Consider the following 18,845-nt stretch of genomic DNA (forward strand, 5'->3'; position numbering starts at 1 on the left):
AGAACTTAATACATTGAGAAAGCATCAACAACTTTCAGCCAACTCACAAAAGCACGCATGGAACATCAAGGTAACTCATGTTCAAAATGTAGGTTTGAGGCCTGTGTTCTCAGCCTTTTTTTTTCGTGAAACGTGGCCAACTTTTTAAAAGAAGAAATGAAATCTATTAAGTTTCCTTTCTGTTCTTTAAAAGGTGACTTCTGGACACCTCACAAAGTCAAAAGCTACAAATGTCACAGCTCTCTCCAAGCTGGTCTGCAGGATGGAGGACTGTTTCTGTATGATACAGTATCCAGACCACAATAACCTACAAGATGCCCAGGTCTCCTCTTCAAGGCTGCCTGCATGTTACAAAAATCCCAAAACATAAATTTTCAAACCTATAAAAACAACTAGCTGACAGAGGAACGTGGTACCATTATATGTGGGCTCTTTTGCTGCAACATGATGAACTACTATGGCTAATAACTGCCCGGAAACAGACACAGGGTTTCCAATTCAACAATCCACAACAGCTGATAACCATTTCACATGCAGTACTTGTGACTGAATTCACTCATAGGTTTATCTTTTCAGACTGTAGCAAAAGTGCTCCATATAAAGCTAGCATATTCAGTGGATTTGCTTGGCTGCAGGTCCATCATCTTCCACAGATGCAAGGATGTTGATGATGAGGCAGATCTGGTATATGATAAAATACAGTACACACTTAGATTTTGGGACAAGGATCTAGTATTCCCCAATCTAAACAAATTCAGGGTCTTTACTGTAAAATTTACGCTTTTTGAAAAATTCTTCCGCAACAAATTTTCATTATTAATTCTGTTCTTCGTCTTCATTTTGTTGAAAACAGAACCAGTGTGCACAAGAAGAATTTCCTGTTGGTAACTTCATTGCTGTATTGGTTAGAAGTGAAATATCACTTCTTTGGAGGCATTTGAATAGATTATCAAGTTTGCATCATACAAAAATGACAGCTGGCGGAGTCTAAGCTCAGGAATTTCTCAATATACACTTCCTTCTGTTGTTAAATATCTCCATCAAATGCAGTTAGTTCTTCAGCCAAATTTTTCATCACCTGTCTTGAGGTTTCCTTCAATTAGATGTCAATTTCTGTCTGATTATGCTTTTCTAAAAGCATCTTGAGATGTTATACCATATTAAAGATTTACATAAATGCAGGTTGTTCTTGGCAGTAAGGGAGTAAAATCAAAAAAGTTTTAAACTTTCAATTTTAAAAAGGACCAAATGTTTCATGGTCCTTTTATTTCTACTTTGAGTATACAATCAACATATTCTGATGGTCATTGATGGGGAAGAAAAAAACACTAGCACTTAGATTGCATTAATAAACCTGTGTGAACTCACCTAAATTCCACGTGAACTGTGTTTCATTTGGCCCTATTTGACAGCCACGAAGAATAACCTGTATTGGCTGATTTTAACATTGTACATGGTTGCATATCTATCTGGACACAATGCCTGAATAGATAGCTTTCACTGGGGCACGATTGGATGAATTGGGACTGTTTACTCCATACTTATTACCACACATTGTCAATTAATTCTTGTAACAAGGTAACAGTTTCACTGAAAAAGAGTGTCTGTACTATACGTACATCCCTTAAGAGTCCTTCCTAAATGCGAAGTCATTATTGCCACCACCCTCTTATGCTCGACCTGCTCACATTTGTCATAAACCCATCATGTTTGGCCAAAGTATTTCAAAATTACCATTTAGTAAACGTTATAATCTGATAAGATATTTTGCAGCAAGATGGCAACAAAGTAAGATGCTCCTGCCAGCCCTCCTCTGCCTATCTTTTTTTTCTTTTTCCCCCTCCCCTTAGCCCTGGAGGTGAATCTTGGACAGTGAGTCCCAGAGCAACACATGGGGGAGTGAGCACCGTAGCAGTATGTGGGAAGACAGTCCTAGAACTTAGCTTGGAGCAGCTGACTGCTGTTGCAGTGGACTGGAGGCTTGGAGCAGAGCAGGGATAGCTGTTGGACTGGGGTCTGGAGCAGACGGTCAGACCATGTGCAGAATCCCTGCGCTGATGTAATGCTGAGCTGCTACAATGTAATGCTTATTAACAATGTCTAATTTCTAACTTATTTTTTCAGCTCTAAAGTAATGCAACTACTTTTTAATTCCTCTTTTGTACCCAAGATTTGTACCTAGGCAGTTATATCCAAGATGGGGCCCTAAGAAACAGACATTGTAAAAGCTTTTCACTGTACTTCAACAAAGTACACACGACAATAAAGGGATATTCTATTCTACATATTCTATATTTCACTTTCTGATTCAGCACTATTATTAATTTGAAAAGAAGTGATTCTGAATATCACTAAGGCCATATAAAAAGTGCCAGTCATGTTGGAAACTGTAAATTGAACACTGCTTTAAAACTTTCATCTTGTTTTTGAAAAACAAAATCACTATTTGATTATTTTAAAAATCACATTGGAACAAAAAAGGCCCAAATTTTCAAACTTATAATATTCAAAAATTCTGAAACGCAAAAACTAACTGAAAAATGCAAAAACAAAAATTGCTTCCACTTCATTTTAGACCCTTTTCAATATAATTACAGACAGAAGTCTGTAAGGGACAAATCACATAAGCAGTCTTTTATTTCTCCATGGTGTATTATGAAAATTTAAAATATACATAGTATTTATAGTTCAAGTTCCTTTAATACATTGAGTAAGGGGACAAGTGCGAATGTTACACATGCAGTTGCAAGGCCTGTGACATCATAGGATGCTTCCAACACCAAATTTTTTACAGATCAAACAGTACAAAGAGAACAACTCCAAATCACAACACCCTACTGCCCTGCTGGTCACCCCACACCTTATTCACTGCTGTACTCACCAAGCCTCTTGTCAACTTATATCATTGCAAGCTAACCCTCTCATCTACCAATTGCGACCACTCTCTCCATACTGCTCCTAGTCCCTCGCTGCTCTGTTCAACTCCCAATCATTACCTGACTCCTAACTCTGCATCTCCTTGTTTCTCACCCTGCCCCAAACTCTCTCTGCCTCACTGTCATTGTGCATTATCACGAGACAGGCAATGAGAGGAGTCAGAGCCAGGAACTGACTGGAAGGCAAGTAGGTTGGAAGTGGGACAGTAAGATGGTTGTGAGCAGAATGGCAAGTAGCTAGGAGGTCTGAAGTCAGGTGTAGACCTGTGAGCAGGACGCAGCAACGGGTGACAAGGCTTCAACGGACACCAGATACTAAAAAATGACATTAACTGTGGAAAGAACTGCATTATGTGGCAGTAGAGTACACTGCTGAGTTATCATCCGGTATCAGGAGTCAGTGTCTTATTAACACACAGTAAGGATTTAGTAAGGCTGCACTTCATAGAAAAATATTAAGATACATTTCTGGTTGAATAAGAATGACAATTACCGAAGGGTTGCCAAAGTTTTGTTTTAAATTTTTTCCGCAGGATATGGGCATCGCTGAGAAATGTGTTGTTCTATCCTAGTATCCTTCAAAAGCCTCCTTCTTGAACCACTGCAGTGTATACATTGGGGGTACAGCCACAATGCAGTTACAAAGGGGAGTACAGAATCTTGACTCTTTAACATTGAATAATCAGTGACATAGTTCCAAGTCATTCAGTTTGCAGATCTTGCAAGTGGTGACATTTTTCATTATTCAAGATGACAGAGATTACTAAAGGAGTTGAGTTAATGCAGTGCATCTTGTAGATGGTGGACACTGTTGGTGGTGGAGAATGAGCCAAATTTACATATGGAGAAATTGGTAGATTGACAGGGCAAAAATTTAGCAAACGGAGAATAATGTGGGGAAAATGTGACGCTGTTCATTTTGGAAAGGAGAGCAAAAGAACACAATATTATTTAACACAAATGGACGTGGAGGCATTTCACAGAATCCCTACAGTGTGGAAGCAAGTCATTCAGCCCATCGAGTCCACATCGACCATCCAAAGAGCATCCCACTCAGATCCACCCTAGACACAATAAACAATTTTGCATTGCCAATCCACCTAACCTGCATATCTCTGGACTATGAGAGGAAATTGGAGCACCCAAAGGAAATCCATGCAGACACAGTCTTCCAAGGCTGGAACCAAACATCCCTTGTGTTGTGAGGCTGCAGTGCTAACCACTGAGCCACTGTGCTGCTCATGTACTTGTACATGAAATACAAAGCTAGCACACTGGTGCAGCAGGTAATCAGGAATGCTGGCCCTTATTTCAAAGGGGTTCAAGGACAAAGAGTAGGCAAGTATAACTGTGACTCAGGGTGCTGCTGAGACCACATCCAGAAGTACTGTAAGCAGTTTTGGTCTTTTTTAAAAAGGAAAGCTATCATTTCATTGAATGAAGTTCAGAGATGGTTCATGAGGATGATTACTGGTATGGAGAGATTGTCTTTGAACAAAAGCTAATTAGGTTAGGACTCTACTCACTGAAGTGAAGAAGAATAAGAGGTGATCTCGTTTAAACATATTGGCTTCTGGAGGGGCTTAACAGGGTAAATGCTGAGAGGACGGTTTCCCCTCATGAGTGTGTCTAGGACCAGAGCGCCTAGTCTCAGAATTAAGCGGTGCCAATTCAAGATTGAGGATTTCATCTTTGATGGTTGAATGTTCTTGGAGCCCCGTGCCACAGAAAGCTATGGGGCAGTGTCCTCGTGCATACTCAAGGCTGAGATAGACTGATTCTCAATCAGTAGAAGAAATGAAGGATTATAGGGAAAACACAGGAAGTGGATGAGGAATGTGGGATCAGCCATGACCCTAACAAACGGCACTGCAGGTTTGAGGGGCTGGAACGCCTACTTCTGTTCCTATTTCTTGAGGTCTTAAGTTTTGCTCTAAAGTCATGCATAGCAACAGTTTCCAAGCAGTCACAAAATCTTACAGAATATTGTGCAATTATCAGTGGACATACTGGTGTCTGGCCTTATGATGGAGGCAAGGTCATCAACAAAGCAGCTAAAGGTGATTCGACCTAGGTCATTACCCTGAAGAAATTCTGCAATGTCTATGGACTGAGATGTCTGACCTCCAGTAACCACAACCATCTTTCTTTTTGCTTGGTATGACTCCAACTAGCCAACTTTCCCTGCATTCCCATTGACTTCAGTTTCTCCATGACATCTTTATCACAATCAGTCAAACGTGACCTGATGCTGAGGGCAATTACTTTCATCACATCAAGGATAATTCCTTTGTCCACAAAATTACACTGCTGTTAAAGTGCAGGAGACAGCATTTGGTCATTTGTGATGGAAGCAGCTGTTCAAATAAACATTTTACTTGTGCCATTCTTCTATTGTCTACCTGCAACTCTGTATGTTGATCCTTTTCAAATAACTTTCACATTCCCTACTGAATGTCTCCATTCAATCCACTTCCAGCAATATATTCCAGACTGAACTATACAATTCCACGACAAAAACTTATCCTCATAACAGCTTCTGCTTCTTTCCTTTATTAATTGACGTCTGTGCCTGCTCGATCCCAATCTTTTCATGAGTGCATGCATTTTCTTCCAGTCTACTCTGTTCCAAGCTCTACAAGCTTTGAATACTCCAATCAATTCTCCTCATAGCTTTCTTTCCTCCGAGAGAGAGAGAGAGAGAGAGAGAGAGAGAGAGAGAGAGAGAGAGAGAGAGAGAGAGAGAGAGAGCCTGGAGAAGTTGGAACTACCTTCATTACCGAAGTTTCTCAGTCCTGAACCAATTTTGTAAACCCCTTCCACACATTCTTCAATTCGATTCTCATTCTTCCCAAAGTGCCAAGAATTGGACTACATTCCAAGTGAGGCTGAACTGTTTATACAATTTCAACATATCCATACTCTTCAATTCTATGCTCCTGTTGTAAAAGTTTAGGATACTTACATTTGCCTGCTTTCTCAATCTGTCTTGCAACATTTAGTGCATATACATGCCCAAGGTCCCTCTGCTGCCGCACGCCCTTTGCAGTTGTGCATTTCATTAAATGTTCTTTTTATAGTCTTCCTTCCAAAATGTACACATTCCCACACTGAACTTCATCTGCCACCTGTCCACCAATTTGTCTACATCCATCCTTTTCACAGTTTAAAAATATTCCAAGTTCCAGATTATCTGCAAACTTTGAAACTGTGACCTGCACACAAATGCCTAGTCATTAATATCAGGAAAAGCAAGTGTCCCAAATACAGGCCTTGGGGAATTCTAGCCGAAACTTTCCCCAGTCTGATAAATATCTGTTAATAATTGCTGTCACTCAGACAATTTTGTTTCCACCATACCAACTGAATTGCCCAATGGATCCCCTTTGTAATCTCTTCAAAAAAGTGCTACCAGTTAAACCTTGTTTTCCTATTTAAAAAAAAAATGAATGCTGACTCTCCTTAATTAGCCTGTATTGGTCCACGTAATTGTTCATTTTGACCAAAATTGTTTCTAGCTGTTTCCCCAAAATTAAACGGGTATGTCAAGTCTTGTCTTATCCTTGTGCTTAGCTTTAAAGAATATTTGCAGTTCTCCAGTTTTATGGAACTTGTATCCAAGACTGAAAAATTAATCATTAGCACCTCAATTTCCACTTTCTCATCCCCAGCATCAGTGGATGAATCTCATGCAGTCTCCTGTCTACTTTAAAGCATAGGCAGCCTTATCCAATACCAATACCTGCTCAAATTCAAACCTATCTAGTGACATTTCCTCCTCTTTCAACATGACCATCTTCTTTGATCAATAATGGGTTCATTTCATACTTCAGCCACACCCAGTTTTAATTTTACTACTTATTAGACCTAAAGAAGAATTTGGCATTTTCTTATAAGTTAGCTGCCTGTCATTTGTCATACTTGCCACTGGTTTCCCTTATTTGCTTTTTCATCACCCCTTTGAACCTTCAATATTCAATCTGACTTATAGTTGTTTTTTTTTCTACTTGGCATCTGCTATAAGCATATCATTTCCTTCTCATCATAATTTCTACCACATTTAGACAAAGGCTGTAGTCAGGTCAGACGTTGAGTGGCCCTAACCAAGGTCAAGCCAAGCATCAATGAGCAAATTATTGCAAAGAAAATGTCACTTGCTACCACAGCTGACAATTCCTTCCATCACCTTGCTGACAACTGAGAGTAGGCTGATGGGGTGGTAACTGGGTTGGCTGAATTTGTCCAGCTTTTGTAGACTGGGCATAACTGGTACTTTTTTTTAAACCTTATTGGGTAGATGTTAATGTCATATTTTGGCTATAATTGTGGCTAATTCTGGAGCATAATCTTCAGCACTGCTGCCAGAATGTTGTTAAGGTCCACAGCCTTTGTAGTATCTAGTGCTTCTGACCATTTCTTAATATCGTGTGAATTAAATTGGCTGAAGATTGACAATTGTGATGTTGGATATTACAGGAGGGGGCAGAAATCTATTGTTTACTTGGGACTTATTAAATTTGGTTCCAAATAATTCAATATGACCTTATATACTGGGTTTCCCATCTCTTTTCCACAGCAGCAGCCTCTTTTATTCCACCAATCCTCCTGGTTTTTGCTGGATGAGTCAAAAGACTGATAGTGGCCCACCACTACAGACCTCTATATCACAGAAGCCAAATGTCAACTCTCCGACACCACATCCTACCTCCCCTTTGACCATGACCCCAGTATGACCCATCAGGCCACCATCTCCAACATTGTCGATGCCCACCACCTTCGGTGACTTGACCAGACAGCCGTAGATGGAGAATTTTCCCAGATCTGCTGCCATGCAGATGTAGAACTGGCAGTGTCTCCCAACTCAAACTCCAGAGACACTGCATCCCTGGCTAACAACACCCCAATGGGACACCTGAGCACAGCCAATTCTAATACTAATTGTAGAGACTGTTCTTGACTTGCTCTACTAGAACCTCTGGACTGACAATTGCAGGACGTGTGTGTGGGCTGTCTGCCCTCTGCCAGAATACACCCTGCCTCTCCTCTCTACTTCATCTCCCCCACTCCCATCCTCACTCCCACAACCACCAACCCCCAACCACACCGTGTCCAACCCTTGTCCATCATGTGCTACTGCCCTTCCCCCGGCCTTCAGTCTCCTCGAGATCCCGAAAACCCCACCCAGTAGACTTGCCTTACACTCAACATTCTCCCAACTTCAAACTCTGAGGCCAAATGGTCTGTCCTCTGTAAAGGGCTCGTGCTCATGCCCCTCCATCCCCATCTCAATAGGTTCTGCGCCTGGCAACAATGTAGAACTCTGCCACCTCGGCCTTCATGTTCTTCAATAAAGCCTCCCAACCACCTTCCAGAGACCCTGTTCCCCGCCTCCAATCTTCCTCCTCCTCTTGGACACCACGTGCTAGCCTCTTACCCACCCTGGACCTCTATTGTCACGTTGGCAGTTAGCAACCTCTCCCCCTCTGAACGTGCAGTGCTCCACTCTCTCCAGACCAATCACCGTTTCACTACCATACCTGCTGACAAAGGTGGAACGGAGGTAGTCTGGAGGACAGACCTCTATATCGCAGACGCTAAATGTCAACTCCGACACCACATCCTACCTCCCCTTTGACCACGACCCCACTATGGCCCATCAAGCCACGATCTCCAACACTGCCCGTGACCTCATTGCTTCTGGTGAGCTCCCCTCCAGCTTTATAGTCTCCCAGCCCCGCACTGCCCGGTTCTACCTGCTCCCCAAGATCCACAAACCCAACTACCCCGGACAACCCATCGTTTCCCCAAGTTCCTGCCCAATTGAACTCATCTCTTCCTATTTCAACTCCATTCTAGCCCCCCCACCTCCATCCAGGCACTCACCATCTAATCCAAGACACAAACCATACCCTCCACCTATTTGGTGACTTTGAATTCCCTGGCCTCCAGCGCTTAATCTTTATTACGGATGTTCAATTGCTGTACACGTCCATACTCAACAGGTCCTCAGTTTTTTCCTTTCTAACAGACTCATCCAGTCTCCCCTGACACTGGTGCCCTCCTCTGCCTTGCTGACCTACTCCTCACTGTCAATAACTTTTCTTTCAATTCTTCCCACTTGTCTAAATCCAGGGGTTTGCTACGGGCACTCACAAGGGCCCCAGCCATGCTTGACTGTTTGTCAGTTATGTCAGCAGTCCCTTAATATGTACACCAATATTATTCCTCAACTCTTCTGCCATTACATCAATGACTGCATGAGTGCTGCATCCTGCAGTCAGGCTAAACTGGAACAGTTTATCGATTCTGCTAACAACTTCTACCCCGCCCTCAAACTCACTTGGTCTATTTCAGACACCTCCCTCCCCTTTCTTGACCTCTCTGTTTCCATTTCTGGTGACAGCTTATGGACTAACATTACTATATATCCACAGGCTCCTATTACTACCCTAACTACACCTCTTCTCACACTGTATCCTACAACAATTTCATCCCATTTTCCCAATTCCTCAGTCTCCATTACATCTGCTCTGGTGAGATGATCCAGTCCCAGATGGCTGCCTTTATCAAACAATGCTCTTTCCCACCTGTCATTCAGGCAGCTCTCCACCATGCCTCCTCCACATCTCTTAACCATCAATCCCACCTCAAAACATAAGAAAGATTGGGTGCCTGTTGTTCTCACTTTCCACTCCACCAAATGTATCACCCTCAAGCACTTCTGCCATTCCAATTAGACACCACCACACCCCACTGCCTTCCACAAGGACCATTCCCTTCACTACTTCATAGTTCATGACACATTCCCCACCAACCACGCCAAGCCACCTGGTACCTCCGCTGCAAGTGTAAAAAGAAGCAACACTTGCTCATATGCCACCTCCTTCAGCTCCATTCCAGGCCCTAAACAGTCCTTCCAAGTGAGACCGAGCTTCACCTGCATCTCCTCCAACCTAGTCAATTGCACCCGCTACTCCCAATGTGGTCTTCTCTACGTTGGACAGACCAAACATAGACGAGGTGACCATTTTTCTGAGCATCTCTGCCTGGGCCTGTAATGGCCAAGCTAACCTCCTGATCACCACCCATTTTAACTCCCCACCCTACTCCCCCTCCAGTGTCGCAGTGACTCACAATGCAAAGAAGAACAATACCTTATCTTCTGTCTGGGCACCCTACTGTCCAGAGGGCTCAACATTGAGTTCTCCAATTTCAAATAACCTTCCCACCCATCCCCTGGCTCTCCTTCTAGCCCCACCCCGTCCCTTCCATTCCATCTTCCGACTCTCCCTTCCAGCCACCAAATGGAATCATCCCTCTCATCGACCAATCAGATTATACCTAGTACGAATGTTCACCTATCACCACCATTCCAGTGGTACAGTGGCTCAGTGGTTAGCAATGTTGCCTCACAGTGCCAGGGACACGGGTTCGATTCCAGCCTCAGGCAACTGTCTGTGTGGAATTTGCCCATTCTCTGTGTCTGTATGGGTTTCCTCCAACAATCCAAAGATGTGTAGGCTAGGTGGACTGGCCTTGCTAAAATTATCCATAGTGTTCAAGGATGTGAGAGTTATAGGGTCAGTGTGAGATGCTTTAAGACTCGGTGCAGACTTGTTGGGCTGAAGGGTCTGTTTCCACTCTGTAGGGATTCTATGAATTCCACCTCCAACCCTCTTCCCCGCATTCCCCCCAACCCCAACAGTTTATCTGCAGCCCCCCCGTACTCCCTGCATTCAGTCCTGAGGAAAGATAACACCTGAAATGTTGACTGCTCCTTTTCTCCAGACGCTGCCTGGCCGGCAGTGTTCTTTCAGCCTCCTGTTTGTCTACCTTGGATTCCACATTTGCAGTTTTTCTTGTCGCTAAACAAATTTAGAATGCCTTCACCGGACTTCTCATGTGATTCTCTCAGATTTGTCACCATAGCACATGTTGTTCAGACTATAAATATTCCACTTAAAGTATTGCTTGAAATTCAATACTCAGCCCGATAAATAAGTTGTAAAAATTACAGGTAAAAATAGTAAGAAAGCATCCAGATTTACTGGCTATCTACTAACTTCTGCAAGATTAATTTGAACCATAATATATTCCAGTAATTATAACACACATTTCAAACATTAATACCTCTGTCAGCAAATGATTCATGGCATTGGGGGAAATTCAATACACCTCAACTACATCAACAAGATAAATCTGCAGCCCTCTGGGCTCAATGCCGAGTTCAATAATTTTACGGCCTAAACTCTCCCACGTCCCAGCCCCCTACTCCACACACCAGGCTAACAAAGTTTGGAGCTGGATATCACACAGCAGGCCAAGCAGCATCTCAGGAGCACAAAAGCACGAGGCCCGAAACATCAGCTTTAGTGCTCCTGAGATGTTGCTTGACCTGCTGTGTGATATCCAGCTCCAAACTTTGTTATCTTGGATTCTCCAGCATTGGCAGTTCCCATTATCTCTCTCCACACACCAGGCATTGTTACCACAGTCTGCCATTACACACTAGTTGTTATTAATCACTAATAGTCCCCATTAGCAACTATTCACTGTCCTAGCCTGGATTGTTATTAACTCTTTGTTTGTCCAACTGCTCTTCTTTCTCTTTAGGCTCTATTCTGTTGTTTACTCCCTACCCCACCCGCCCCACTTTTTTTCTGCATATAAACTGAAGTTGTCCCAAACACCATCAGTTCTGAAGAAAGGTCACCAGACCTGAAAAGTTAACTTTTTTTTTTCCATCACAGATGCTGCCAGACCTACTGAGCTTTATCAGTAACTTTGTTTTTGTTCCTGATTTACAGCATCCACAGGTCTTTCGGTTTTTAAATTTGGTATTTTGTTCTTTTGGCATGAAAAGTACATCTATAGTTGTTGATCGGCAGTTTTGCCAATTACAAAATACAGGTTTCAATAAGCTCTTCAAATCAAACCTACATCACAAAGAGCCAAACTAACACACACAATCCTATTCCCACAAAAAATGTCAGTAGTAAATGATGAGTTGCATTATAGAAGTTCAGCTGCACCTAATCCATTTAAACAAATACTTTCCCTCACCTATATTAAATAATTCAATAGTATTTCTGTATTCTAAGGTGTCATCTTCCATATAGAGGATTGTTTTTCTTCACCATAAAAATATAAAGACATAATTCAGGTACGCTGAGGATGCTTGGTTAAGAAAATAAGCAAAATTTTTCAAATATTACTTTACAGGCTGAAAAATTAAAGACATGCCTGTATAATTGAGGGTCTCTTTTCTTTTCCTTTCCTTCCAAGATCGTCTAATCCCTTCAGTGAAGAGAACAAACTCTTTTTACTTCTTAACCGCTGAGACAGGGACAATGTTCTTTTTCGAAGTGTTGCTTCATCTCTGGAACAATTCTTCAAAAGAAAAATTAAATCATGTTAAGAGAATTCAGTCTTCTTCAGATTTTCAATGTTCATACTAATTTTAATGAATTCATTCATTAATGATTTGAGAATGCAAAATGATTAGGTGAAACTTGTTTTTAAAACAGTAATTTTTTTAAAATCAGGAATAAAGTGCAACTGGAATCGTATTCTAAAATAAATTCTCAATTTGCTTTGAGGAGACTTCATTTTCAAAACAGACAACAGGGAAGTCAAAAGAAAAGTGTTAAAATTCTGAATCCTAATCCCAATTTGGTCAGATAACAATTACTACAACCTTTCCCTAGCATTCATCAGCTAACAAGAAAGCAAGCCTATCAAACCAGGCTGACACTGATGGGGTAACAAGGTATAGAACTGGATGAACACAGCAGGCAAGCTGACGTTTCGGACTTAGAACCTTCTTCCGATTATGGGATTTTCAAAAATGCAACTGATGGTGATTTGAGAGAAGTAGAGAGTAAATCCAAAAGCACGATGAGCAGATATACTGTATCAGCTGGAATATACTCCATGGGACGTTCACATAAATATTGGTATACACACGTTAGATAAATTTATTTTTCAGTGTGCCAACTGGATTCAATTAAAGTTATTGGACTTCTCCCTACCATTTCCCAAGAATTTTTTTTTTTCAGAAAAAGCTACAACTATGAATTTTGTGCACACTACCCTAAAGTAGGGTTGAGTCTAAACTGAGGTTAAACTAATTTAGATTGAAACAGCAGTCTTACTGACCACTGACAGACGAATACAGGTAAATAAAATTGATTTAATGAATTGTTGGAGCACTTAACTTACTAACATGAACAAAAGGAATTTATGATATGGATTCAAATCATGGAACATTCCCCACTGCCACATTTTTCTCAATAAGTCACCTTTAAGAGTAACGTGTAAAACATTGCGATTGAAAATCCAGATAACTATACTATAAACAGATCAACAGTGTGGATATTTCACTTGCATTATTACTGTGCAGCATTATCTTTCTCATAAATGGGAACCTAATACATGGAGTGGAAAAAGTAAATGCTGCATTAACTAATTCATTTAAGATATGCACCCAACTGAAAAACTTGGAAGGGTATTAGGATGAAAAGAACTAAAAATACAATGATCATTCAACTGTTAAGACTATAAAGTTGTCATCTAACCATTCAACATCATAGAGCTGAAATGGTGGATAGATATTTTGGAATTGTCCTTTAAAGGAAATCTGCCATGCTTACAAATGATTCCAAACCCACAGCAGTACAGTCAACTCATTATTGCCTCTAGGTAATTAAGGACGGACAATAAATGATGCAATGTTCACACCCTATGAATGAATTTAAACATTTATGTACTTTGGTCAGCATTTATTTCATTTTCCAGTTGCTCTTGAGAAGGTGGTGACGAGCTGCCTTTTTGAACCACTGATGCCCAGGCACCTCCTTCAGGAAATTAAATACATTTCTAATGCATACAATGGTATGAAATGCCAATAGAATAATTAAGTTGGCTGATTTAATAATTCTTTTAATGAAGATTATCAACAAGAAGAAAATCACATTGTGTAATGTCCATATCAAAGTGTAAAGAGTACCCAAGCTACAGCCATTAGAACAACAATTCTTTATCCAGTGGTACACTGTTCTTACTAAAATGTAAATATTTTTAATAGTCTTCTTGAACTGTTTTCTCTGTCACAAAACAGTAATGTTTTCATATTTTCTACTGAAAGGCACAACAAATATTTCCATTAATCTAACATTAGTCGTCCATGGGCTGACCAGACAAGGGACGCAGTGGAAAAGTTTTTCATTTCATGACTCACTGTTAGACACTATGCAAACATTTTATTATCTTGGAATTCTCCAGCATCTGCAGTTCCCATTATCTCTGATACTATTTTAACCTCACTGCGAAGCCTCTTCCAGGGATGCCTAACCTGAAGAAGTTACCCTCCTCCCTCCGGACCAACCTCAGGGAATCTCTCTCCCATTGCAACTCTCTTCGGCCTTGAAACTGCTCGACCATGTCCTGAAGCAAACCAGGTACCACAGCCACATCACCTTCCTCAGCACCTGCCTACGGAACCAGATCATCCCCAAGGGACTACAGTCTACATTTCAGCCTTCCCAATTTGGCCCCAACCGTGACCACCTCTACACCCAGAACATTCAGGCCCTTCAGAAGCGTTTCTCCCTGCGAGTCCTGAAACAGACACTTACAGCCATGCGCCGGCACCTCCACACACTGCAATCCAGCCTGCCCCAGCTCAGAGCCTCCCTCTCCCAGACCTGCAAAGGACCCCTGCTGTTTTTGATCCTCCGCAGGATCCACAGACTGAACACCCAGTTCCACTCAGCTTTACTGGACACCAAAAATCGTAAGTACAACCAACTCACGGGCCCCTGCCACCCACAAGAGGATTCCTGCGCCTCCCAAATCCCGACTCTGTCCCTGCCCCTCCCCCACCATGCAGCCGCCGCCATTGACCATCAGGACACGGCCAGAGACCCCACCGATGACGTCACATCCGCCTCTGCCGGCCACAGAACTTCCGGAACCACTGCTGCAGTCACCACCTCCACGTCCAGGTACAACACCCCACACACCACCCTCACCGCAGCTGCTGCCGCCCACCCCGATCCTCCAACCGCCGACGGAACCCCGCCCACGGTCGACGCCGACGGAACCCCGCCCACGGCCGGCGGAACCCCGCCCACGGCCGACGCCGGCGGAACCCCGCCCACGGCCGACGCCCTAATCGCTCCGCCCACAACCTCCACAGCCAGCAACCCCAGAGGAGACAGCCACACCGAGCCCTGCCGCATCTTCACCATCCCCCCAGACCTCCCACTGACTGAGGACGAACGGTCAGTCCTTAGCAAGGGGCTCACCTTTGTCCCCCTACAACCACACATGAACGAATACCAGTCAGGGTTGGACATAGAGCAGTTTTTCTGCCGTCTTCGCCTGCATGCCTACTTCTTCAACCGGGAACCCAACCCTCCTTCCACTGACCCCTTCACCCGCTTCCAACACAAGTCCTCCTCCTGGACACCACCCCCAGGCCTCCTACCCTTCCTCGACCTCTTCATCTCCAACTGCCGTCGAGACATTAACCGCCTCAACCTCTCCACCCCTCTCACCCACTCCAACCTCTCCCCCGCAGAATGGGCAGCCCTCCGCTCCAACCCCAACCTCACCATCAAACCCGCAGACAAGGGTGGCGCAGTGGTAGTATGGCGCACTGACCTCTACATCGCCGAGGCCAGACGCCAACTCTCCGACACCACCTCCTACCGCCTCCTCGATCATGACCCCACACCCGAGCACCAAACTGCTCCCCATTTATTCCAGTTCCCTCTCCCCATCCCCCTCTCTGATGAGGGGTCTAGGCCCAAAACGTCAGCTTTTGTACTCCTGAGATGCTGCTTGGCCTGCTGTGTTCATCCAGCCTCACATTTTATTATCAATGAATAAATCCACTTTGTTTGCTCAAAGGAGAACATAAAACCTAAAAGGGCATGACATGACATCAGATTTTGTTTATTCTTTGGCATCTTTCACTCATTTCTGTGTAACTGGTTTCCCCCACATATTTAGTTCACATATAAGAAAATCAAAAGGTGTGTTAAGCATAGCTATTTACTTTTTGCAGCAAAGCTAAACCTTTATTGCACTTGATTAAAACCAGCAAACAATGAACTGATCTACAATTTAATAGGACTGTGCATTTTGATAACCCTACTGACAATATTAAAAACACTCAGTTTCAAGGTGTGATTTTACCAAATAAATAATTCAAATTTGGAACTTTTAGGAGCCGTGTTGCATTAGTTTCTCTTGAAGTGTGACAGGTAACCCTCATCTCTCCTATTATTTCTTCAAACAATAAATTAAGTTTAGTCAAACCTAACTGTTTGAAAAAAATCCATGCCTGCTCTCCTTTCATACGTTTTCTTCACATCTGGTCAAGAATTCTAATATCCTTCCTACCAATAGTGTTAAGCTAATTGGTCTAGAGTTTTCTGCATTTATTTTATTTCCATTTATTATCTTCCAATACTTCTGTAAAATGCATATTTACATTCAGTGTTATATGCCAAGTATATAACGTACAATATGTGCAATATATTACCGGTATTTACGTGTACACACAATGATTCAGTTTTGGGCTGAGTGTCAAAAGGGGTGCTTGTGGCTGAACAGAGAAAAAAATTAAATATCATTTAATTTCTTAATTCATCCTTACCAGGGCATGAAATGATGAGACAGAAAAGATCCCCAGTCTGCTAAGTGCCAATTTAGAGGGCCGACTGACAGCTGCAAGGAGACTCTTGGGATTAGGTAGCTCACTTCCCTGTAGGCTGGCCAGGTAACAACGCATTCGAAACAGGTCCACATTAAATTTCTCCAGATTATGCTCCCACTGCTGAATCTGGTAATGAAAGCATGAGTAGAGAATTATTTATCACAGTCCCCTCAAGCAGTTTTATTCATCTTAAATATTAGTTTCTATTCATTGCAAGTTCTTGATGGAAAATGGGCCCTTTAGACTTGTATTTTATGTCAAATTCAACTATTTTTGAAAATTCTCAGTATTTCCCAAGCACCATTCTTTTGCTTAAATGGTTGAATGACACACTCCATAATCAGAACATGTCACATATTGTCAGTAATAATTCAGCATTGCTTAGGCCTAAAAACCTTTGGATTAATGTCCCGTTTGTATGATGGTATTTCTGATATTGTAGTACACTTCGATACTGCACTAGCTGGTGCTGAAATTGTGTGCCTGAATTCAAACAAGGGCTTGACCCCCCACAAGTATGTATTTCAGAGGCTCCTGTGATACCAACTGAGGAAAGTTGACACAAGTCAAATTATAAAGGCAAAAAATATTGTACAGAAGAATACATGAATGAACGTAGAGTGCTCTCCAGGCTCTCTGGTGAACTCTATGGTGCCAGAATGGAATTTTTGCTCCTCAGTTGGCTATCTGGAATCAGAACCTGAATGACACTTGCCAATAACCCAAAAGGTCCCTCATGTCAACCTCAACCCAAGCCTCCATTTCGGCCCTTTGCAATCTTTAAGTCAACTTGTGCCAAGTCACACACCATTGTTTGTCATTGTACCTTCTAAACAAACTCATTGGGAAGATTAAGGGCCATGTTCAGGTGAACTAAAGTTCTAAATTTCAATTATAGCCCTTACCATTTCAGAAATATGCCCATTCAAGGCTTTTTTTAAAATCTCAAACTATGTAATCCTTTGCAAACAGACTTGCATTTATAATTACATATCAAAGCCAGTTAATCCTCTTATTACCTCCTGGCACTGTCAATCAAACTGAAAATTCAGGATCACCGACCGAGTTAACAATTGTGGAAAGCAACCATAGAACATAGAACATAGAACAGTACAGCACAGAACAGGCCCTTCAGCCCACAATGTTGTGCCGACCATTGATCCTCATGTATGCACCCTCAAATTTCTGTGACCATATACATGTCCAGCAGTCTCTTAAATGACCCCAATGACCTTGCTTCCACAACTGCTGCTGGCAACGCATTCCATGCTCTCACAACTCTCTGCGTAAAGAACCTGCCTCTGACATCCCCTCTATACTTTCCACCAACCAGCTTAAAACTATGACCCCTCGTGCTAGCCATTTCCGCCCTGGGAAATAGTCTCTGGCTATCAACTCTATCTATGCCTCTCATTATCTTGTATACCTCAATTAGGTCCCCTCTCCTCCTCCTTTTCTCCAATGAAAAGAGGCCGAGCTCAGTCAACCTCTCTTCATAAGATAAGCCCTCCAGTCCAGGCAGCATCCTGGTAAACCTCCTCTGAACCCTCTCCAAAGCATCCACATCTTTCCTATAACAGGGCGCCCAGAACTGGACGCAAGGATGAATAATTATGTAATGACAGCCTGGAGGTAATGTTAATACACAGCCATTGCAACTGCCTAACCAGATTTCATTTTACCTTTTATTGACACAGGGAAATCTTCTTGACTTGCTGAACAGCTCAGGGTTTAAAAATAAACTCACAACTCAAGTTTCTTATTAAATCTTGGCAAAAACAGATTTTTGTTGGTTTTTGAGGGGTTAATGATTTAATGATTTAATGATTTAAATAACTTAGAAGTTTATAGTTTTGCAGCCCTTGTCCACACTTCAAGACCAGTTACAACTACTCTGAACATTCTGAACATGCAGTTTAAGGCCGCTGATACAGTGAAAATGGGCTATTTTTGAGCTCAGCATCAAGTCCAAATGGCTCAGTTAAGTGACAGCCTTGGATACCTGGATCCAGGCTGTTACTTTGGAAGATGTGCAGAAACTGTACAACTCAAAAGAAAATCCAGAATAGAATGGAAGTTTGTTTTGAGATACGAATACTTCAAAAATACTTGAGAGTTCTATGCATAGCCAGTAAAATGCCAACTTCAAACAATAGCAGTTCATTATTAATCTGTTCTCCTTC

At 42.3% G+C, this 18,845-nt stretch overlaps 1 protein-coding gene across 2 annotated transcripts in view; it reads right to left on the reverse strand.

The window, feature by feature from the left end:
• The window catches only part of tiam2a (TIAM Rac1 associated GEF 2a), a 350,324-nt gene that overhangs the window by 151,746 nt on the left and 179,733 nt on the right, over window positions 1-18,845 (reverse strand). For both annotated transcript variants that reach the window (XM_059648488.1, XM_048536148.1), the window contains exons 9-10: window positions 16,603-16,788; window positions 12,180-12,326 (exon numbers count right to left, since the gene is read on the reverse strand). In XM_059648488.1, coding sequence (XP_059504471.1) covers window positions 12,180-12,326; window positions 16,603-16,788 — 333 coding nt within the window. The remainder of the gene's footprint in view (window positions 1-12,179; window positions 12,327-16,602; window positions 16,789-18,845) is intronic.

This window comes from Stegostoma tigrinum, chromosome 9 (genome assembly GCF_030684315.1).
Source record: "Stegostoma tigrinum isolate sSteTig4 chromosome 9, sSteTig4.hap1, whole genome shotgun sequence".
Classification (NCBI taxonomy): domain Eukaryota; kingdom Metazoa; phylum Chordata; class Chondrichthyes; order Orectolobiformes; family Stegostomatidae; genus Stegostoma; species Stegostoma tigrinum.